The 22,798-nt window shown below is 63.1% G+C and overlaps 3 protein-coding genes across 3 annotated transcripts; 2 read left to right on the top strand and 1 right to left on the bottom strand.

The window, feature by feature from the left end:
- The first annotated feature begins 3,694 nt into the window (after positions 1-3,694).
- REN (renin) lies at positions 3,695-10,045 on the top strand. The gene is made up of 10 exons (XM_058855987.1): positions 3,695-3,863; positions 4,297-4,453; positions 4,564-4,687; positions 4,897-5,015; positions 5,497-5,693; positions 6,810-6,818; positions 7,391-7,513; positions 8,691-8,835; positions 8,913-9,011; positions 9,461-10,045. Exons 1-10 carry the CDS (start codon positions 3,763-3,765, stop codon positions 9,620-9,622), a joined length of 1,236 nt encoding a protein of 411 aa, XP_058711970.1. The 5' UTR covers positions 3,695-3,762; the 3' UTR covers positions 9,623-10,045.
- A 2,303-nt stretch (positions 10,046-12,348) lies between these two features.
- LOC131587569 (formin-2-like) lies at positions 12,349-13,401 on the bottom strand. Its single transcript, XM_058855569.1, has one exon. The coding sequence runs from the start codon at positions 13,399-13,401 to the stop codon at positions 12,349-12,351; it is 1,053 nt and encodes a 350-aa protein (XP_058711552.1).
- ETNK2 (ethanolamine kinase 2) lies at positions 13,363-22,696 on the top strand. Its single transcript, XM_058856174.1, has 8 exons — positions 13,363-13,612; positions 17,136-17,395; positions 17,876-18,013; positions 19,303-19,445; positions 19,544-19,627; positions 20,435-20,646; positions 21,299-21,372; positions 21,744-22,696. Exons 1-8 carry the CDS (start codon positions 13,400-13,402, stop codon positions 21,814-21,816), a joined length of 1,197 nt encoding a protein of 398 aa, XP_058712157.1. The 5' UTR covers positions 13,363-13,399; the 3' UTR covers positions 21,817-22,696.
- Positions 22,697-22,798: the final 102 nt, after the last annotated feature.

Genomic DNA, 22,798 nt, shown 5'->3' with positions numbered 1-22,798 from the left:
TGTCACCCAGTCGTGCCTGTTGTCACCTGGCTGTGCCCATTGTCACCTGGTTGTGCCTGTTGTCATCTGCCTGTACCTGTTGTCACCTGGCCATGTCTGTTGTCACCCGGTCGTGCCCGTTGTCACCTGGCCATGCCTGTTGTCACCTGGTTGTACCCGTTGTCACCTGGCCATGCCTATTGTCACCTGGTCATGCCCATTGTCACCTGGTTGTGCCTGTTGTCACCTGGCCATGCCTGTTGTCACCTGGTCATGCCTGTTGTCACCAGCCCAGCTGTGCCCCAGGTGAAACCAGGGCTGGGAGCAGCTCTGGGCTCGTTTGGGCACCCAAATCCCAACTCCGGGAAGGGGATCCCAGTTTTTGTGTGCTTTGATGGCAGCAGGAAGGGGAAATGAGATTCCTGGCAGGAATTTGGAGCCTTGGAGTCTCCTCAGTGCCTCCGTTCCTCTGTTGCTTTCCTCCAGCTGAAAATTCCCAACTTTTCCTGGTGAGGATTCATTTTGAGGCCTCCACCAGGAGGAAGAGGAAGATTCCCAGAGGCAGCGTGTGCAGGATGAGGAGATTCCCGAGGTTTAGGGCTCCCACCCCTGTGGAATCCACTATGGAGGAGCAGGAAATGTGCCCAGGTGCTGGGAGGTGCCGTCACCTCTCCCTGCTGGGAAAACCAAACCAAGGATGAGGAGATTCCCTGGATGGCATTGAAGGATCACGGAACCATGGAAGGGTTTGGGGTTTTTAGGGATCTTAAAGCCCGTCCCATCCCACTTGGGCCACTCTCCCTTATCCCAGGTTGCTCCAAACCCCACCCAGACACTTCCATGGAGCAGCCACAGTTTTTCCAGGCTCGGAATATCCGCAGGGAATGGCTGGGAGCTCCCTCAGCCCGAGCTCCTCTCCAGAAGATTTTTGCTGGGAATGTTCTCCCCCTGGCTCCGTAAATCCTCTCTCTGGCAGGGTTTTGGGTTCAGGCACAAGCTCCGGGTTTGCCCTGACGTCAATCCCCGAATTCCCCTGGTGCCGGTGCCATCCGGAGCCTCCCCTAAGCCCTTCCCAAAAGTTGTTTTTACCCCGGAGCTTTTCGGTCACCCGGAATGAGGATCCTCTCGAGCCTCCTGTGTTTTCACAGCCAGTAAAAATCGGGATTAGGAAAGCTGGAAAATGCCAGGGAAGAGCAGAAATTCACCTCCTTTTCTCTGTGCTGCTCCAAAAAAATCCCTCAAGAAATCCGAGCTGCTCAGCCAAACTTCCCAGTGATTTTGTTTGGAGCTGGAAGAGCTAAAAAATTCAGATTTTATTTTAAGGAAAGCACCCACTCAGCCTGACAGGAGAGAGGAATGAATTTATCCATCGGGAAGGCGATTGTTCCTCTCTGGGAAATGTTTTCCTTCCATTCTCCCTGAAAAACAGGCAGGAAAATGACTGGGGAACAATTCCCTGATATTTCCAGAGGAGCTGCTCTTGATGGGCTCCATAATTGGATAAATCCCCGGGATTTTGTGGAAAACTGCAGCAGGTTCCTCACATGGACCCACTTCTGCCTTTCCCTGATGCCCTGGAATATTCTGTGGTTGAAAATTCAAGTTAAAGGATGTTTTGGGGCTGCATGGGAAGAATTCAGGATCTTCCCTATGGATCTGAAAGGTCGGGAATGAACCCAGCGTTGTCCCAGAGCTGCCTGATGTCCCTGTCCCCTTCTCTCCTGTGTCCCTGTCCTTCTAACCCCCCACAAAACCACTTTTCCAGGTTTTTTAGACCTTTTCCATCGCAGCTTTGGCTCCAGGTTGGCAGAGGGGTCTGGGAAATTCCTTTTGGGGGTTTCCCGGCACTGGGAAGGTGTCCCCAGATTCCTGGAGCTGGGACAGCCGCCCCAGTGGCCACCCCAAAGCAGCAGCCCTTGGCTCTCTGATGGATTTGGGGAAGTCGCTTTTCCCCATTTCCCATCCAAGGGGGTTTTGGGGCCATCCCAGTGGCAGGGAAGGGTTGTCCCCCATCCCACAGCATTTCCCAGCTTATCCCCCTCTGGATTCCCCGCAGGAGAGGGGTCCAGCCGTGCCTGAGGGGACAAAGCCGTGCCCAGAGCATCCCAAATCCTCAGGGATCCTGCAGATGCAGCTGCCCTGGATCAGAAGGGGCTGGAAACGTGGGATCCCCACTGCCCCACATCCCGGGACCCCTTTTTCCTTTGAAGTGCTGCCGCCCCCGCGGCTTTTCCAGCGGGGAGCGGAGCTTGGCAAAGCCGGCAGAGCCCGCGGGATGCCCGGGCAGGGATTTATGGCCGCGGGATCCCTGCCAGGCCCTGCGGCTCCTGACCCCGCTCCCTCCCCGCAACCTGCGCCGGGCCACGAGGCTCCCCGGAGTGACGCAGGGACACGGGTCCTGCGTGGGAAAAGACGTCAGGGGTGGGGGCAGAGACCCGTGGGGCTGAGCCCTGGGGTCTGCCGGGGTCAGCAATGCCCTGGCAGCAAAATCCCACCGGGAATGAGGCGCTGAAACCCCGGGTCTGGGGGGAAAGTTGTTTGGAGTTTTATGGGGTGTCCCCTGGACTGGGGTGACAAATCCCATGAGCGGGAGGGTGATTGTGGGGCTGGGGGTGAATGTGTCCTCGGGGTTCATCCAAGAACATTTTTATTGCCTTTGCAGTCACTTCCCAGCGAGATTCCCGAGGTCAGGAGACCCTGGGAGCCACGGGGCGGATCCAGCACCCCCCACCCCGGGCTGGGGGCTTCCGGGGGGGGACACGGCGACCTGGGGAGGGGCGGGGGAGCAGCTGGAGGCTCCTGAGGGATTCGAGCAGCGTCTCCCTTCCCAAACGCCAGGATCTGATCCCAAATGGAGCAGCTGTGATGAGTTCGGCCGTTCTCTGCTCCAAGCACCAGCCTTGGTTTAACGGAGCTGGGGCTGGGGGGGCTCTCCAGAGGGCAGAGGGGGCTGGGGGGTCTTCGCTCGGTGTCTCCATGGCAAACAGGGCCGAGTGTCCCTTGCCGTTCCCATTCCCTTGGGGAGAATCCCGTCATTCCCCTGCAGGTGGAGTTTGGGGACATCTCCTCGGCCAGGATGGCACCCGGACCTGTGCCAGCACCCAGCAGGGACTCGTGTCCCTCACAGCTCCGAGGAACGGGGGATCCCATCTCCCAGATATCCGCAGCTCCCCTTGTCCCACTCCCACTGGGCACGCGGGGGGTTCTGGCTGTGCCACCCTCCCTGGGGACTGTCCCAACCTTCCCGGTGCTCTCCGTGGCATTCCCAACCTTCCCAGGGTTATCCATGGCATTCCCAACCTTCCCAGAGTTCTCCATGACATTCCCAACCCTCCCTGGGTTCTCTATGGCATTCCCAACCTCCCCAGGGTTATCCATGGCATTCCCAACCCTCCCTGGGTTCTCTATGGCATTCCCGACCTCCCCAGAGTTATCCATGGCATTCCCAACCTTCCCGGTGCTATCCATGGCATTTCCAAGCTCCTCAGTGTTCTCCATGGCATTCCCAACCCTCTCAGGGCTATCCATGGCATTCCCAACCCTCCCAGTGCTCTCCGTGGCATTCCCATCCTGCCCAAGTTCTCCATGGCATTCCCAACCTTCCCGCTGTTATCCATGGCATTCCCAACCCCGTCCAGCCTTATCCATGGCATTCCCAGCCCTGCCCCTGCCAGGGGAGGAGAATCCAGCCCGGATGGAGGATCCCGGGCTATAAAAGCTTCCTCCCCGCCGGGACGGGACGGGACGGAGCTGCCGGCACGGGCGGTGACAGCGGGGGACGCGATGGCGGCGGGAGCCAGCCGGAGGCTGCAGCGGTCCCTGCTGCTCCTGGCCCTCACCTGGGGTGCCACTTTTGTCCCCTGGCCAGCCCAGGCTTTGCAGAGGTAGCCCAAGCTCGTGTGGCACTCACGGTGCTGTCCCCCCCTTTTATTCCCGGGACCGGGTGAGGAGGGTGAGGGGCTTTGCTGCTTCATCCCCTTCCTCCTCGTCTCCTGCTCTTCCTCACTCCTCTCCCTCGAGCACCGGATGGTCCCGGTGCTGCTCCACGAGCCCGCGGGGGATTTTCCCAACCTAAACAACTTGGGAATCCCAAATAACCGGGTTTGGGGCCGGGCTCGGGGTCTGCGGGTGCCGCCCCCACCCACCTGGGGCTCCCCACGCTGGGTGGGCTCGGGCTGGGAGCGGGACCCGCGGGGGAGCGGCGGGGAGCTGCTGCCATCTAGAGCCACCCGGCTGGAGCTCCCGAGGCTGGGAACTCCTCTGGAGGCTGCCGGGGGGCTCGGGGGGAGGATCCCCAGCTCTGTGCAATCCCCCCAGGATCGCCCTGCGGAGGATGCCCTCCATCCGCCAGACGCTGCAGGAGATGGGGGTGAAGGTGCGGGAGGTGTTCCCGGAGCTGCGCCGGGGCACACGCGGAGGAGGGGACGGTCCCCGCAACGGGACAGCGCCCACCCTCCTCACCAACTACCTGGATGTGAGTGGGGGGTTTGTCACCCCCGATGTCACCCGGCAGCCCCAGCTGGGCTCGGTGCCGGCGCTTTCCCGCCCGAGCTGTGCCCCAGGGATGCTCCCCGTCCCCCCCAGACCCAATATTTCGGCGAGATCAGCATCGGGACCCCCGCGCAGACCTTCAAGGTGGTCTTTGACACGGGCTCGGCCAACCTGTGGGTGCCGTCCTACAAGTGCTCCCCCCTCTACAGCGCCTGTGGTGAGTAGGGGGGCACGGCCGGGGCTGGGGGTGACCCCCCAAAACCTCAGCGAGTCCCTTGGGCTGCTCAGGGAGGGCTGGGGGGGTCTCTGTTGGTGCCCAGACCCCTGGCATTGAGGTGGGGTGGGTCCATTACACCCCGCGGGGGATTTTGGGGGGGACAGAGATGCTCTGTGCCCCTCTGGGATGTCCCTTTTCCCTGTCCCCAGTGTCCCACAGCCGCTACGACTCCTCCAAGTCGCGCACCTACATCGCCAACGGCACCGGCTTCGCCATCCGCTACGGCACCGGCAGCGTCAAAGGCGTCCTCAGCCAGGACATCGTCACGGTGAGCCCTGGCACCCACAGAATCCCCAAAATCCACACCTGGAACCCACAGAATCCCCAAAATCCACACCTGGAACCCACAGAATCCCCAAAATCCACACCTGGAATCCACAGAATCCCCAAAATCCACATCTGGAATCCACAGAATCCCCAAAATCCACATCTGGAATCCACAGGATCCCCAAAATCCATGCTTTGGGACTCACAGAATCCCCAAAATCCACACTCCCTGTACTTTCAGAATCTCCAAAATCCACACCTGGATCCCACAGAATCCCCAAAATCCACATCTGGAATCCACAGGATCCCCAAAATCCACACTTAGAATCCACAGAATCCCCGAATTCCACACCTGAAATCCACCAAATCCCCAAACCCCACACTCCTGCCTCATCCAGGAAACATCTGAGGGGTTTTTTTTGGGGATGGGGTAGGATTCATCCCTTCCCAGCGCCCCCCAATCCCCCCCGCGATCCCCGCAGGTGTCGGACATCCCGATCATCCAGGTGTTCGCCGAGGCCACGGCGCTGCCCGCCTTCCCCTTCATCTTCGCCAGGTTCGACGGCGTGCTGGGCATGGGCTACCCCGGGCAGGCCATCGACGGCATCACCCCCGTGTTCGACCGCATCCTGGCGCAGCAGATCCTGCAGGAGGACGCGTTCTCCGTCTACTACAGCCGGTGGGTGCTGCGGGGGCAGGGGACACCCGAGGGGAGCAGGGGACACGCGGGGGAGCAGGGGACACGCGGGGGAGCAGGGGACACCCAGGGGGACTGGGGACACCCGGGGGGGGCGGGGAGGGGACACCCGAGGGGAGCAGGGGACACGCGGGGAGAGCAGGGGACACCCAGGGGGACTGGGGACACCCGGGGGAGCCGGGAACACCCATGGGGAGCAGGGGACACCCGTGGGGAGCAGGGGATACCCGTGAGGAGCCGGGGTTTGGGGGGTCACAACAGCGGCGGGGATCGGTTTGGGGGTTGGGGTTGGGGGGAGATGGGGATGGGGCGGGGGGACATGGGGGGGAGGCAGGGGAGGAATGGGGGATCCTGGGGGAGGTGGGATGGGAAGGAGTGGGGGATCCTGGAGGAGCTGGAGTAGGAAGGAAAGGAGGGTCCTGGAGGAGCTGGGGAAGGAAGGAAGGAATGGGGGATCCTGGAGGATCTGGAGACGAGAGAGTTTGGGATCCTGGAGGAGCTGGAGAGGGAGGAAGTTTGGGATCCTGGAGGAGCTGGAGGAGAATGAGGCAGCACAAGAGACAGAGAGGGGTGGACGCAGATCCAGAGCTGCCGGGCAGGGAGTGGTGGCTGCTCCGGTTTGTCACTGTCACTGCACAGCCACCAGCTCGGTGAGAGGGGCTGCAGCCATCCCAGCCTGGAGGGGCTTCGGTGTTTCTGCAGGCAACATTTTTTAAAAATCAAAACAAACAAAAAAAAACCTATCTAAAACCCCCTGCACCAGCAGCCAAATCTTCCATTTCTTCCCCCAAACTGCTGAGCTCCTCCCAGCGTCCCCAAACGCAGGGGAGCAGTGGGAGCAGGAATTCTGCTCCACACCCCAGCACTCCCCACCGGCCCCAAAAACATCGACCCGGAACCGTGCAGTGACAGAGAGACCCCAAACACACCCCAAAATCCCACTCGGTGCTGTTGGATCCCGGGGCAGCGCGGTGCCACTGGAGTCCCCTGCGCCTCTGGGTGTCACCTGTGTCCCCTGGGGCCACCTGCAGCCCCACGGAGCCCCCCGGTGTCCCCTGGGGCCACCTGCAGCCTCACGGAGCCTCCCTCTCTTTGCAGCGCTTCCAAGTAAGAAGATCCAAAGCAGGAGCGCCCTCGAGGCCACCCGCTGCCAGCCCCCCGTGTCCCCCGGGTCCCCTGAGCCCCCTGCCAGCCCCGGGATGTCCTTCCCGGGTCCTGCGGCATTCCTGACCCCCTCAGGAGCCACCGCACCCACCTGGAGCAGCTGTCACCTCCTGTCCCCGCAGGGCCAGCAGAGCCTCGTGGCTGGGGCTGCTCCCTCCGGGGCTGGGAATTTTGGGGAAAGGGGAATAATTCTGTATGGATGGGAATTTTGGGGAAAGGGGAATCGCTTCCTGCCGGGTTGGGAATTTTGAGGAAAGGGGAATTGCTTTCTTCTGGGCTGGGATTTTTGGGGAAAGTGGAATCGCTCTGTCTGGCTGGGAATTTTGGGGAAAGGGGAATCGCTTCCTGCCGGGTTGGGAATTTTGGAGAAAGTGGAATCGCTCTGTCTGGCTGGGAATTTTGGAGCAAGGGGAATTGCTCGGTCTGGCTGGGAATTTTGGGGAAAGGGGGATTGCTCGGTCTGGCGGGGAATTTTGGGGAAAGGGGAATCGCTCCCGCTGTGTTTGGCACGCCAGGAATTCTCCCCTGAAACCCGGCGGGGAAATCATCCTGGGAGGCAGCGACCCCGCCTATTACACCGGCGACTTCCACTACCTGAACGTCAGCAGGAGCGGCTTCTGGCAGATCAGCATGAAGGGGTGAGGCCGGGGAGAGCCCGGGGATGGCAATCACAAACCACCGCCTTATTTGGGTGGGAAAAGCCTTTGGGGCCATCAAATCCAACATTAGCCCAGCGCTGGCTGCATCCCGCGGCTCTGTGGGGGTGGGATTTCAGGGATTTCAGGGATTTCAGGGATTTCAGGGATTTCAGGGATGTTTTCCCTCGGCGTTGCGGCCGGATGCTTTGCCCCCATCAGGGGAGGAGCGGGGTGGGCTCCTCCAGCTTCTCCCGGCTCAGCGAGGAGCAGCTGGGAATGCAGAGGGGGTGGCACCGTGGGCTGATTTTCCACTTGGGAGCTGCAGTTGGAAGAGTCTCACCCCCGTCAGTCCCGCGGGAGGAGCGGGAGGCGCTGGAACAATCCCGCTTTGTTTAACCCCCAAAAAAATAAACCCTGCGCATGATGGAGCTTAAATCCCACATTGGAAAAGCCGGGAGTGGCACATGCCTGGCTGGGGATGGATGTGACACCCCTGGGGACACCGGGGGACACTCAGGATGGATGTGACACTCCCGGTGACACCAGGGGACACTCGGGATGGATGTGACATTCCCGGTGACACCAGGGGACACTCGGGATGGTTGTGACACTCCTGGTGACACCAGAGGACACTCAGTGTGACATTCCTGGTGACACCAGGGGACACGCGGGATGGATGTGACACTACTGGTGACACCAGGGGACACTCGGGATGGTTGTGACACTCCTGGTGACACCAGGGGACACTTGGGATGGTTGTGACACTCCTGGTGACACCAGGGGACACTCAGGATGGTTGTGACATTCCCGGTGACACCAGGGGACACTTGGGATGGATTTGACATTCCCAGGAGCACCCTTGGTGACACCGAAGGACACTTGGGATAGATGTGACACTCCTGATGTCACCAGAGGACACTCAGTGTGACATTCCTGGTGACACCAGGGGACACGCGGGATGGATGTGACACTACTGGTGACACCAGGGGACACTCGGGATGGTTGTGACACTCCTGGTGACACCAGGGGACACTTGGGATGGTTGTGACACTCCTGGTGACACCAGGGGACACTCGGGATGGTTGTGACACTCCTGGTGACACCAGGGGACACGCAGGATGGTTGTGACACTCCTGGTGACACCAGGGGACACTCAGGACCCTCCCTCCCGCTCCAGGGTGTCCGTCGGAGCCGAGATCCTGTTCTGCAGGGAGGGCTGCTCGGTGGCCGTGGACACGGGAGCCTCCTACATCACCGGCCCCGCCGGCCCCGTGTCCGTGCTCATGAAAGCCATCGGGGCCACCGAGGTGGCCGAGGGAGAGGTGAGTGACCGCCAGCCCCGCCCCGTGTCCCCACGGGCGGCCTGGCCCCGTCCCAGCGCTGTCCCCTGCCCCTGCAGTACGTGGTGGACTGCGAGCAGGTGCCTCAGCTGCCCAACATCTCCTTCCACCTGGGAGGGAAGGTTTATGGCCTCAGTGGCCCTGCCTACGTCCTGCGGGTGAGTGTCCTGGATCCCCCAAATCAGCCAGAATCTGCCCCAAAATGACGCTCCTTGTTTTCCCCTCAAACCCCTTTGTCGGGTGGAGGTGTCCAGGCGAGGCAGGCCGAGCTGTCCCTCCTTCCCGGGGTGGTCTGGGGGGGATTTGGGGTGAGCAGGGACAGGCAGGGATGGTTTTTGCCGGAATTTGGATATCGGGAAAGGCTTCGCACCCCGAGGGTGGGTGGACACCGGGACAGCGTGAGCCAAGAGTTCACAGAGGGTTTGGAGAACACCCCCAGGCACAGGGTGGGGTTTTTGGGGTGGTCTGCGCAGGGAAAGGAGCCGGTCCCGGTGATCCTCGTTCAGGATATTCCGTGATTCCCGAGGAAGGAACGCGGCGGGTGCGGAGCTGGGGGACGGTGACACCGCGATCCTCCTCCATCACCCCGCGGCTCTCCTCCTGGCAGCAATCCCAGTACGGGGAGGACGTGTGCGTGGTGGCTTTCTCCGGGCTGGACATTCCCCCTCCGGCCGGTCCCCTCTGGATCCTGGGCGCCACCTTCATCGGTCACTACTACACCAAATTCGACCGGCGCCACAACCGCATCGGCTTCGCCAGCGCCCGCTGAGGGCCCGGGGGATCCGGGGGGATCCGGGGGGGTCCGGGGATGGAGAACCAGCCCCGAGGAGCTGCCGGAGCCCCGGGAAGCAGCGAGGGAACAGCAGCTCCCTCCCAGCTCTGCCACCTCCTCTCTGTCACTGCAGCGGCTCCCAAACCTCGCCCGCTCCCACTCCCAAACCCCCGCGCTGCTTCCCGGGAGCTTCTCCTGCAGCCGAGAGCTGAGCCTGGAGCTGGGCTGGGAATCCCAGCGGGATCCTGCGGCCGGAGCGGCTCCTCCGGGCGTTTTTGGGGTGATGTGCAAGGCCAGGAGCAGCACGCGGTGGTTGAGGGATGGTTCGTGCCCGTTCCTAAATCGCGGGGGGAAATAATCCGTGTTTAATGATAGTTTTAGCCCCGCCCCTCTTCATGAATTTGATATTAAACAATTTAAAGCAACAGGAGGCTGAGTGCGGGGAGTTGCAGAGAGGGGGATCAGACGCTTTTATTGAGGGAACTGGGCCACAAATGTCCCTGGGCCAGGAGCCACCGCTTGGTTTGGGTCCTTCCAGCCCATCAGGGTGCAGCGCCCTCCCAGCTCCTGCCACCGCAGCTCCTGCGGGCAAATCAAGGGCTCTGCAAAGCTCTTCCTGCAGACGGGACAGTGCCAGGAGCCCTGGGTGTCCCCCTGGGGACAGGGCCGGGGCTGTGCCTCACCTCTGCCGCGGCACTCCGGGGAGGGGACAGTGCCTGCGGGTCACACAGGACGGTGGCTCCTGTCCCAGGACTCGTTTTCATGGAAAAGCAGAGGTTTTTCTCTGCCCTGGACATGGAGATGCCCCTGTGCCGGGGGCCATTCCCAGTTCCAGCCCTGCACCGCGGATCCGAGCGCTCCCCAACGCCGAGGGAACACGGTCCCGCCTCCAGTTTGACCAGTCCGGGTGGCTGGGAGCGCCACGATCCTCGGGGAAAGCTGCTCCTGGGGCAGAGCCTGGAGCGAACCAGGATCTCACCATGGAAGAGCAGCCAGCAGGGACCGATGACGGATTCCCAGCGCTGATGAACCCCAAAGAGCTGCCAAATTCCCTCTCAGCTGCGGGGAAATTTGGGGAGGGGATGCTGCTGCCAGCACCGAGCCAGCGGCTGCTGTGTGACCCTTCCAGCACCTCCCCAAAGTTTCCAGCCTGGATCCTCATCCCAGCCCTGTTCCCAGCAGCCCGGATTCTCATCCCTGTCCTGTTCCCCGCCCGGATCCTCATCCCAACCTTCCCTCCAGCCCGGATCCTCATCCCTGCCCGGATCCTCATCCCAGCCCCATTCCCAGCCCGGATCCTCATCCCAGCCCTCCCTCCAGCCCGGATTCTCATCCCAGCCCTGTTCCCAGCCCGAATCCTCATCCCGGCCCTGCCCCACGGCAGCCCCAGAGCGGGGAGGATGCGGCTGGGGCGGATGTTTGTCCCCTCCTGGGATCTTCTCCGCAGCCGTGGAGCGTTTGAAGCTCCTCGTGCTGGGCTGCCCAACCCCGGGGGCTCCCCGGATGGGAAATTCAGGCTCCTGTGGGTGCGCCGTGGCTTTTTCTGCCACCTCCGACGCCGGGGTGGTGGCAGTGGCTCTTCAGGGCCCAGAGGTGGAGGGAAGGGACGAATATCTCCCCTCATCCAACATTTCCTGAGCCGCTCATCAGCACAGGAAACCCCGGGAGCCGGGAAGCAGCGGCAGGGAGGGATGGGACCATCAGGAAAGAGGGAATCTGCTGAACTCAGGGCTGAAGCTGCATCCACAGCCTGGATGGGCTGAGATGCTCGGCGAGATTTTCCCTTTCCTAACGGAGGGAAATCCAGCTTGGAAATTTCTAACCCTCCTCTGCCCGGTTCTCCACAGCCAAGGCTCAGATCTGGGGAGGACTCGATGAACGTCAAGGTGACTTCAGCCCTCACCGCTCCTTCTGCCACATCCCTCGGCTGGAAAACGCTCAGCCTGGCCTAAACCGGGATGTTTTTTTCCTGGGGCCGGTTCTATTCCAATTCTGAGTTAAAAACCTCCCGGTGCCGCTGCCAGGCCCCTTAAGCCGGCCTATTAACACCTCTAATCGCCTGCTCCAGGGGCAATTTCCCGCTGGATGCGGCGGCCCTGCCTGCGGGGCTCCGCTAGCCCGGATTAGATCGTTCCGGCCGAGCAATTAGGCCACGCTCAGCCCTGCAAAGCGCGGCAGCAATTATGCCCGTCCTATTAACACTGACAGGGCTGGAGCTATTTTTAGAAACACGGGAAACTGCCCGGCGGGGTTTTTGTCCCCCCCGCCTCCCCTTCCTTAAATGATTTTTCCCCAGGTCTCCATGGTCCATTGGGCTGGTTTCAGGAACTTTAGAGGGGGCATTCTCCTCTGCCGGCCGTGTGACGCTGTAATTTCCTCTGCTAATGAAGCCGCCTCCGGGGGCTCTGCCAGCGGGAAAATCCCGCTCTGTCTTCACCCCCGAAACCTCTTCCCAACCCAGCTGTGAATCCCTGTGGAAGCCGGTGCCCGGAGGGTGCGATGGGAGAAGTTATCCCGGGGGGATCCATCCCGCCTGGAGCCCTGGGAGCTGGAGCTCATCCCGTGCGTGGCATCCTCATCTTTCTTAACCCCAAAGGGAGGGAGTGGGGGCTGCGAGGAGCCCCCCGGGATGGCGAAGGGGCTCAGGGGATGGATGGATGGATGGATGGATGGATGGATGGATGGATGGATGGATGGATGGATGGACACTGGGGTACAGGACATCAGCTGCAGGTGCGGCGGGGGCGCTCCCTCTCCCGGTGCGGATCCTCTGGGATGGCTTTGTGCTTCCAGGAATGGATGGGGAAGGTATCCGGGCAGGAGGCACCAGCAGCAGGTGCGGAGGGGGGATCTCGGTGCGGGGCGGCTGCTCGGGAGTGGCTGAGGGGCTCCGGGAATGGGTGGGGGAGGCATCGACAGCCGGTGCGGCAGAGCCGGGTCCCGGTGCCGGTCGGGCGGGGCTCCCTTGCCCGGGATGCCGGTGCGGGTCGGGGGTGGATGGAATGCCCCATCCCGGTGCGGACCCACTGCCCAGGATACGATCCCGGTCTGGCGCCGGCAGCCTGGGGTCCCGGTGCGGGCGGGGAGCGGGTCCGCCGATACCGGTGCGGGTCTCGGTGCGGGTCCCGCCCGGAGAGCGATGCCAGTCCCGGTGGGATGCGGATCCCCTGCACGCGGTGCCGGTGCCGGCAGGATGCAATCCCCGGTCTGGAAGGTCGGTCCCGGTAGGATGTAGGTCCCCTTCCCCGGGATGCCGGCGCCGGTGGGACGCGGGTCCCTTCCCCCGGTGCCGGTGCCGGTGGGACGCGGGTCCCTGCCCCCGGTGCCGGTGCCGGTGGGATGCGGGTCCCTGCCCCCGGTGCCGGTGGGATGCGGGTCCCTGCCCCCGGTGCCGGTGCCGGTGGGATGCGGGTCCCTGCCCCCGGTGCCGGTGGGATGCGGGTCCCATCCCCCGGTGCCGGTGGGATGCGGGTCCCTGCCCCCGGTGCCGGTGAGATGCGGGTCCCTGCCCCCGGTGCCGGTGCCGGTGCGATGCGGGTCCCTGCCCTCGGTACCGGTGCCGATGCGATGCCGGTCCCTGCCCCCGGTGCCGGTGCGATGCGGGTCCCTGCCCCCGGTGCCGGTGCCGGTGGGATGCGGGTCCCTGCCCCCGGTGCCGGTGCGGGCGCTGCCGGCGCTGCCGGGGAGGCGGGCGGGAGGCGGGCCGGTGACTCATGGCTTCCCAACGGCGGCGGCTCCTCCCCGCGGCCGCCGGCCCCGCGCAGCCCCCGGCACATGGGCCGCGGCTCCGGCAGCGCGGAGCTGGCCATGGCCGCACCGCCCGCCCGCTGCCCCGACTGCCCGCGGCCGGAGCGGGGGGGCGGCGGCGGGACCCCCGCCGTGCCACACCTCGGCATTGCGGTGGACGAGGGGGACGTGCTGCCCGGGGCGCTGCGGATCGTGCGGCAGCTGAGACCCGCCTGGGAGCCGGCCACGGTGAAGACCAAGGTACGGGGGGGGACCCCGCGCCGGCAGCGGGAGAACCGGCAGCCGCTCCCCCGCGGGGATCGGCCGGTGGGGCTGCGGAGCCCGGCTGGGGTGGGGTTATGGGGTTACAGGGTCTGGCTGTGGGGGCTGCGGTGCTCACCCCGGCGGGGTGTGGGGTCAGCTCAAGGGGGGCTGCGGGGCTTAGCCTGGGGGGCTATGGGGTCTGCCCCAGAGGAGTTGTGGGGCTCAGCTTGGGGGGTCCATCCTAGGGGGCTGTGGGGTTCACCATGGGGGGCTCTAGGACCTGCCCCAGAGGATGTGGCACTCTGCACCCCCCACTCCTGGCTCTCCCCTCTGCTCTCAGAGCGTAACCGAGGGTCCATCAGCTGCGACCCCCCCATTGCACACCCCCCAACGAGGTTTAGGGACCCCTGGGGTGGTCACCGGGCGGTGGCTGTGGGTACCAAAGTGTCCCCAGGGTGTCTGCCGAGGTGCCCGCAGGGGTGGCCGCTCTCCTTTGGGATATTTGTCGCCTCCCACCTTCCCCAGGCTGAGCCCCGGTGGGAGCCGGGCACCGGTTCCGGGCTCCGGGCACGGGGCAGAACTCGGCTGTGCGGAGCTGCCAGGGCTTTGGGAATCCCTCTCCCCCTCCGGCCGGGTCTGGGGTGACACAGGCTGGTGGCACCGGTGCCCTCGGCCGTGCCCTGGCGCCGGGCACCGGAGCGCGGAGGGGCTGGCACCGAGTGCCCTTAAACGCCTGCACGTGAGCGAGCGTCCCCTCCGAGGGCACACGCTTCCCGTCATTAAAACTGTATTAATAGCCGAGCGTAATGAAATACAAGAAGCTGCAGGAAAAGCCATCTGAAAAGGGCAGATGGCAACGGGCAGGAAGCTGGGAGTTGGAGTTTGCAGGGGCAGGAAATGTCTCGCTCTGCTCGCGGAGCTCGGTGGTTGTGCAGGGACCCCGCTCTGTGGTATCCAGGCCTCCGCAGGGGTCAGTGTTCAACAGCAGCTCGGGTGTGCGTGCGTGTGTTTTTAATTAAAATGAAAAAAAAAAAAAATGAAAAAAACACCCACTTAGGAGTTGAGGGAAAACCCTCCCGTTGCGTTTCCCTCGGCTGCTTTCCCTCCGCCCGCGTTTCCCCTGGCAGGAGCAGCTCGGGATGGCGAGGAGCGGGCCGGGGGCCTGAGCTGGTTCCCATTAACGATCCCATTCCCTCGCCCGGTGCCCCGGAGCGCTGCCCCGGTGCCAGCGCCCCGCGGGGGCTGTACCAGGCTGTGCCGGTGGCACGGGAAAATCTCCCGGAGCTCAGGAGCACGGCAAGAAGGGTCTGGCTGCTCCTGCGATCCAGGTTGTGCCCGATTCCCAGGGCTCCTGCTCCTCATCCCGAGGAATGTCCGTGCGGCAGAGCCACCCACCCTCCCGGGGAAGCTCAAACTCCTCCATCCACCCCTCCGCCGGAGATAAGAGCGGCAGCGGAGCCGATGTTGGGTTGGATGATTTTAGCCCGGATTTGGCACCAAGGTGCCCGGCTGGAGCCCAGCAGCGGGCCGGGGGTGCCGAGGCAGCGAGCACGGGGGCGTTTTGGGAATGCTGAGGGATTCTCCCGGCAGGTGCAGCACCAGGAGTTGGATTTTGCTGCTTCACCCCAGCGCTTCGGCGCAGGTCTCGCTTTGCCTTTGATCCCTGCAGAGTTCGGGAGGTGTCACTCCTTCCCTCTGTCCCTGCCGTCCCCCGGCTGCAGGAGGGAAGGATTTGGGGTGGCTGCAGCCTGGATCCACAGGGAACAGCACCGGGAATCCCCCAGGCAGCCGCAGCCGATCCTTGGGAGCCGGCGGAGCTGCCACCCCCGAACCCAGCGAGTCCCTGCAGGCCACCGAGCAGCCACGTGCGCGTCTCCGAAGTTGGCGGCCTGGAATTCAGGGGGGGATCAGGCTCAGTAATCCCGTTAAACCTGCTGGAAAGGGCTGCCCGGGCCGTGGGGCAGCGAAACAAAGCAGAACACCAGGATTTCGCTCCGTGTGGAGCCGCTCACCTGCGGCCGAGCCGTGTGTGGCCGACGGTGGCACCTGCATGGACGGGGTGTGACAACTCTGCTGCCTCAGTTTCCTCTGGGGCCTGGCAGGACAAGAGGAGGAGGGAGCCGAGCCCCGTGGTGAAACCCAGACTATCAGCTCGGGGAAAAGCAGCTTGAGAAAGTTCAGCCGCAGCTGAGGGGCAGCAGCCTCGGAGGATGGGGCAGTTGCTCGCCCCAAATCCAGCTGTGGAACGGGGGTGTCAACCCCGTCTGACTCGGGGGGGTCTCATTCCCGTGCCTGGAGTCTCCCTCGGGAGGCTGCTCCAGAAGCCCTATATATAGGAGCCCTATAGGGGAGCGTGGGTTGCTGAGTGGGATGTCTAAAATTATCCGTCCCATCCCTGAGCTCCACGGCTGCCGGAGCAGGAGCCCCTCTCCCCCCTCCTGCTCCGGCTCCCCGATCCCACAGGGATGAAGGAATCCTTCCCACGGGGAGCCGCAGCACCCCGGAGCGCCCCGCTTGGAGCTGGCACGGGGGACAACGGGGGTGATTTTCTGTGGGGTGACAGCCCCAAACCCTCTCAATGCCCTGGAGGTGCCCAAAATCCCGGTGGGATGAAGGAACCCTTCCCAGGGGGAGCCGCAGCACTGCAGGGACAACGGGACAGGGTTTTCCCGTGGGGTGACACATCCCTAAACCCCCTGGATGCCCCGGGATGGGGCGCGGGGCCCGGCGCGGGCGGCAGCAGCCCCGGCATGTGCGCGGGCAGGCGGCCAAGGCGGAGCGCCGGGAGAACAAAACTCCCTTTCCATCTGCGAGGAGCCATCAGAGCGGTGACACGAGATGTCCCCAGCAGCGACGTCCCCGCCTATCAGCGCCCCGGCCCGCGGGGAGGGTCGGAGGAGGGGATGGGGCGGTGGTGTTTGCTCCGGGTTTGTTTTCAAGCCTCGTTGGGCGGTTTATTTATTTATTTTAGTTATTTATTTTTTTTTTTAATTTTCGTGCCAATTCACCCGGATTTTTTTATTTTTTTTTTCCCCCGGGAGCGATTCCCGGGGCCACTCCGTGCCAAGTGAGCTGTTCCTGAGATATTCCTGAGTTGTTCCTGAGCTATCCCTGAGCTATCCCTGAGTTGTTCCTGAGCTGCTCCTGAGATATCCCTGAGATGTTCCTGAGATATTCTTGAGATATTCCTGAATTGTTCCTGAGCTGTCCCTGAGATATTCCTGAGATGTTCCTGAGCTATCCCTGAAATATTCCTGAGATATCCCTGAGACATTCCTGAACTATCCCTGAGCTGTTCCTGAGCTATCCCTGAGATATTCCTGAGCTCCCAGGTGTAAAACCGCAGGATTCCCACCCAAACCACCACCTCGAGCCCTTTCAAACCCCCCCAGGAGCTCTCCCGCCAGCGTTGCCTCGCTCCTTCTCCTCATTATTACCATCGCCATGAGGTTTTCCCACCTCTGGGAAAAGGACAGGGCGTTCCCCCGGTGTCACCTCTGCCGTGTTTGTCCCCACGCAGCTCTTCACTGACGGCATCACCAACAAGCTGGTGGCCTGCTACACGGACGAGGGCATGGCAGACGCGCTGCTGGTGCGAGTGTACGGCAGGAAAACGGAGCTGCTGGTGGACAGGGAGACGGAGCTGAGGAATTTCCAGGTGCTGCGCGCCCACGGCTGCGCCCCCGACCTCTACTGCGCCTTCCAGAACGGGCTCTGCTACCAATTCCTGCCGGGAATCGCGCTGGGGCCCGACCATGTGCGGGATCCTCACATCTTCAGGTGCGCGGCGCCTCCCGTGGGGGGAGATGGGGGTTTTCCAGGGAAAAGCAGCTCGAGAAAATTCCCGGTTTTCTGGGGATTTGCTCCGTGTTTCCAGCTCTGCCCTCACTGCCCGGGGTGGGGGTCGCTGGTGGGCTCAGCCCTGGGGGGTGGTGGGGGATAAATGGGTCAAATGGGAGCATTTCTAAAGCGTTAGGTTCTGGTGGAGAGAGGTTTCCTGGGAACCTGGAATAAAGGTTTTCTGGGAAGCTGGAATGTCACGGGAAGCTGAGTTTTGGCCTGAATTTGCCCTGGAAATGTGGACTCTGAAATGCCTCAGAGGCTGATCCCTGACGCAGAATGAGGGGTCAGCTGTGCCAACCCCGCAGGACTTTCAGGGAATCCCTCTGAAGACACCCCAAAGCTCTTTTTAGGGGGGAGAGAGGAGGGATGTCGAGGATCTGGGATCACCTCTCACCCCTTTCCTGCGCTCCGTGCCAGGCTGGTGGCCCGGGAGATGGCCCGAGTCCACGCCATCCACGCCAACGGGAGCCTCCCCAGGCCCATCCTGTGGCAGAAGCTGCACAAATACCTCAGCCTGGTGAAGACGGAGCTCAGCCCAAAGGTATCCAACGCCAGGTAAAGGCAGAGGGATCCCCCAGAGCCGGGCTCTGCCTCGGGAGCAGAGGGCAGAGCCCTGGTTCCCAGGTAAAGGTTCCCAGGTAAAGATTCCCAGATTCCCTCTGAGGGTTTGGAGCTGGATCCGCTGCTGGATCCCTCCCGCAGCCCCGGGAGCAGCTCCAGCCCCTTCCTGCCTCCTGTTTTGGGGAGGATTTCAGCTCTTTTGGAGCTCTGGGATGTGTCTGTGCAGGATCCACTCAGAGCCACAGCCTCCCACTGCTGTAACAATCCTCCTCCTCCTCCTCCTCCCGGGAATTTAAACCAGAATAATCCCGAGCTCAAGCCCTGCTGAGCTGACGATGAATCCTAGAAACCCAGCCTAGATCGGAACACCCAGTCCCCACTCCCAACCATTTTTTGGGGCGGCTGGGTGAGTGTTGGGGTGTCTGGGAAGGATTCGGGCAGCCCCAAGAGGCGGAGGAGGTGAACGAACCGCAGGCAGGGCAATCATTAACCCGCGCCAGGAGCCGGCCGGGCTTTTCTCAGCCGCGGGCAGACTTTACCCACCCTGCGCCTTCAGCGCAGCCAATTAGACAATCATTAACGAGTTCTCTTCTTGGAAGCCGCACTCCTGAGCTTACCGGGAGGCCCCGCCTGAGTCCAAAACACCCCCGTGGCCTCGGGGCTTCGCCGGGTGCTCGGGGAGAGAGCGCTGGGTGGATTTGGGGCGTGTGCCGGGTGGGTTTTGGGGACAAGGGACGCGCTGAGGGCGAGCTGTGGTGTCTGCCTGGGTGCCAAACCTGGCCCCCTCCCCAAAAACCAGCCTCGTTAGCCCCGCTTTGTGTCATTAATGGGGTCGTTTGTAGGGCATGAGAGGGAAACGCTGTCCCCGAGCCCCCAGGGAAGTGCTGGAAGCTGGGGAAATTCTGCCCCCGAGCCCCCAGGGAAGCTCAGTTCTGCCCCTGAGCCCCAGGGAAGCTCAATTCTGCCCCTGAGCCCCCAGGAAAGCTCAGTTCTGCCCCTGAGCCCCCAGGGAAGCTCAATTTTGTCCCTGAGCCCCCAGGGAAGTGCTGGAAGCTGGGGAAATTCTGCCCCATAACCCCCAGGGAAGCTCAATTTTTCCCCTGAGCCCCCGGGGAAGCTCAGTTCTGCCCCCGAGCCCCAGAGAAGTGCTGGAAGCTGGGGAAATTCTGCCCCCGAGCCCCCAGGGAAGCGCTGTGAGCCAGGGAAACGCCACCCCCGAGCCCCAGGGAGGCTCCCCCAGAGCAGCAGCGGTGCCACCCTGTCCCTCCTGTCCCTTCGGGCAGCCTCCCGCAGGACGTGCCCAGCCCGGAGGCGCTGGAGCAGGAGCTGGCCTGGATGGAGGAGACGCTGCCGCAGCTGGGCTCGCCCGTGGTGCTGTGCCACAACGACCTCCTGTGCAAGAACATCATCTACGACCGGACACGAGGTCTGTGAGCCCGGGGGTGTCCCTGGGGCCACCCCCCGGGGGGTGTCACCTCTGTCCCCCCACCCCTCTCCTCACGGCCGCCGCTCTTGCCCGCGCAGAGCACGTTCGCTTCATCGACTACGAGTACACGGGCTACAACTACCAGGCCTTCGACATCGGGAACCATTTCAATGAGTTCGCAGGTTGGGATGAGCTGGGAGATGCCAAAAGTGGCCCCCATCCCTGGCCTGGGGTGGCCCCATCCCTGGGGGTGGAGGAGGGAGCTGGATCCCCGCTCCCGTGGAGGGAAATGGGGTGTCCCTGCTGCTGGGGGTGGAGGAGGGAGTTTTATTCCCGGTCCCAGGTGGGAAATGGGGTCTCTTTACCCCTGGGGTGGAGGAGGGAGTTTTATTCCCGGTCCCAGTGTGGGAAATGGGGCTGACCCTGGGGATGGAAGATGGAATTGTATCCCCAGTCCCATGGTGGAAAATGAGGTGGTCTTGGGGTGTCCCCATCCCTGGGGGTGAAGGAGGGAGTTTCATCCCCAGTCCTGGGGTGGGAAATGGGGTTTTCACATCCCTGGGATGGAGGAGCGAGTTAAATCCTCAGTCTTGGGGTGGGAAATGGGGTCTTTTCATCCCTGGGAGTGGAGGAGGGAGTTCCATTCCCAGTCCCGGGGTGAGAAATGGGAAATTCCCTGTCCTGGGTTCTCCTGATCCCTGAGGATGGAAGAAGGAGTTGAATCCCCAATCCCATGATGGGAATTGGGGTCTCCCCATCCCACACCCCAAATCCCAGCAGGAAATGGGGCTCCCCGTTGTTGGAGCAGGGTCTCTGCCGCTCTTTGGGCACCTGGGCTGCCATTCCTGGCTCCGAGGCTGGCTGGGCTTTGTGCCTGGCTGGGGTTGTGCTCTCCTCGTTCTGCCGTGGAGATTCCAACCCCTCCCTGTCCCCTCCCTGTCCCCTCCCTGTCCCCTCCGTGTCCCCCCTGTGTCCCCCTGACCCCCCAGGTGTGAAGGAGGTGGATTATGGCCTCTACCCCAGCAAGGAGACGCAGCTGCAGTGGCTGCGCTCCTACCTGCAGGCCTACAAGGAGCTCACCCAGGGGCACCCAGGTGACACCCAGGGACACCCAGGTGACACCCAGGGACACCCAGGTGACACCCAGGTGTCCGAGGAGGAGCTGGAAACTCTCTACGTGCAAGTGAACAAGTTCTCCTTGGTGAGTGGTGGAGGCGGAAGGAGCCAGCCTGGCTCCGGGGCTGAAAACACGACCCAGGGGATGAGCTTGTCTCTGCTCTCGGGCTTCCAGCTGTGAGCTGGAGAGGATGGGGCTGCTGGTGCCAGCCTGGGGGCTTGGGGACATCGGGGACAGGCTGTCCCAGGGGCCTGGCAGCGCCTCAGGGGGGCCGAGCCCCCGGGCAAGGTCACAGGGCAGCGCTGGGGACAGCGCGTGTCCGACAGCCGCGGCCTTGGGCAGCCCTTCAGCCGCGGCCTGGCGTGAGGAAATCCTCTTTGCCAGCTGCCAGGGCCGGCCCCAGCTGGATTTCTGGAAATTTCTGGTGAAATACCCTCTGTTTTTCCTGGCTGGAGGTGCCGGGAGGGCAGTGCAGGGGGTGGGACCCCACGTTCAGCATCCTCCCTGCTGCCATCCTCACTCCAGCCAGGAGCAGCCTCTGGAGGGCACAAAAATCCCGGTGTGGGCCAGTCCCAGCCTCAGGAGGGCACAGAAATCCCAGTGTGGGCCAGTCCCAACATCTGGAGGGCACAAAAATCCCAATGTGGGCCAGCCCCAGCCTCTGGAGGGCACAGAAATCCCCGGAGGGGCACAAGTGTTTCTGGCCATTCGCTGATCCTTGTTCTGCCCCTTGCAGGCGTCCCATTTCCTCTGGGCCTGCTGGGGCCTGATCCAGGATAAATACTCGACCATAGACTTTAATTTCTTAAGGTGAGTCCACCTTGGCTGCTCCCAGGGGGAAATGAGTGGAGCAGGAGGATCCCAATGGTCCCTGGGGAGGATCCTGGAGAAGATTCCAATGGTCCCTGGGGAGGATCCCAATGATCCCTGGGGAGGATCCCAATGGTCCCTGGGGAGGATCCTGGAGAAGATTCCAATGGTCCCTGGGGAGGATCCCAATGGTCCCTGGAGGATCCTGGGAGTCCCTGAGGAGGATCCCAGGGAAGATCCCAATGGTCCCTGGGGAAGATCCTGGGGAAGATCCCAGTGATCCCTGAGGAGGATCCCAGCAGTCCCTGGGGAGGATCCTGGTGGTCCCTGGGGACATGAGTGGCTCAGAGCTGTCCCTTCTGTCTCGGCAGATATGCAAAGCTAAGGTTTAAACAGTACTTCAAGATGAAGCCGGTGGTCACAGCCCTGCAGGTCCCCAAATAGGTGCCACCACCCCGAGCTCTGTCCTGGCCGTGTCCTCGCACCCCCCTCGCCCCTTGCCCAGCCCAGCCGGGGTCCAGGGCCGGTCCTGCCGGTGGCACGGGGGACAAGAGGAGCTCTGCCCCGGCCACCACCGCTTCCAGGAGAGCCTGGACACCCCCGAGACTGGACCATGAGATGCTGGAGAGGACCACGGCCCCGGCGAGGCCCCAGCCCACGCGAGGAAGCTTCACCATCGCCTTAAGGCTGAGCCCGGCTCGGCCCCGGTGCCCGGCAGGTCGGTGCCCTGCTGGCACTGCTGGGCCTGGCACTGCCCGCTGTCCCCAAGGAGGGACACGGGGCCACCCGGGAGCCCCCAGAGCTGCCTGCTCACCTTGGTCACCCCTCTTTGCTGTGCCCTCCGTGCCCTCCTGCCCTGCCCGGTGCCACCAGGGTGCCACCCCCAAACCAGCCCCGTCCCGGCTCCCTGCTGGCCCCAGCCACGGGAGCGTTTGCCACGAGGGGTGGGAGATGCCACGAGGGTCTGGGACCAGTGGGGTGGGCACTGGCTGCCTGCCCCCCGTGCTGTGTCCAGCCCCAGCTGTCCCTGCCTGTCCCCACCGCTGTCCTGTCCCTGCCTGTCCCCACCATCCCCCTTAGCTCAGCGGTTTCCCCCCTGTGCTGCCCGAGCAGCCTCTCAGCTCTGCCTTGCCCTCTCCCCCAGGGTCGGGAGGTTCAGGTGGGGTGCAGGGGGGTCCGTCCTGCCTGTCCCCACCCCTGTTCTCCTCCCGTGGCCGTGTCCCCATCCCCGGGAGGGGGTGGCACGGAGCTGCCCCGCTCCAGGACCAGGCACGGCTTCAGCCCCTGCCCTGCTGAGCCCCGGCCAGTGGAGCCTTGGCTGTGGGGACGAGGTGACTGTCCCCTCTCTGGGCACAGGGACAAGGTGACTGTCCCCTCCCTGGGCACAGGGACGAGGTGACTGTCCTCTCTTTGGGCACAGGGACAA

Source organism: Poecile atricapillus, chromosome 23 (genome assembly GCF_030490865.1).
Source record: "Poecile atricapillus isolate bPoeAtr1 chromosome 23, bPoeAtr1.hap1, whole genome shotgun sequence".
Classification (NCBI taxonomy): Eukaryota; Metazoa; Chordata; class Aves; order Passeriformes; family Paridae; genus Poecile; species Poecile atricapillus.
Note: the sequence above shows the minus strand (reverse complement) of the source record. Positions and strands in the feature narration are given on the sequence as shown.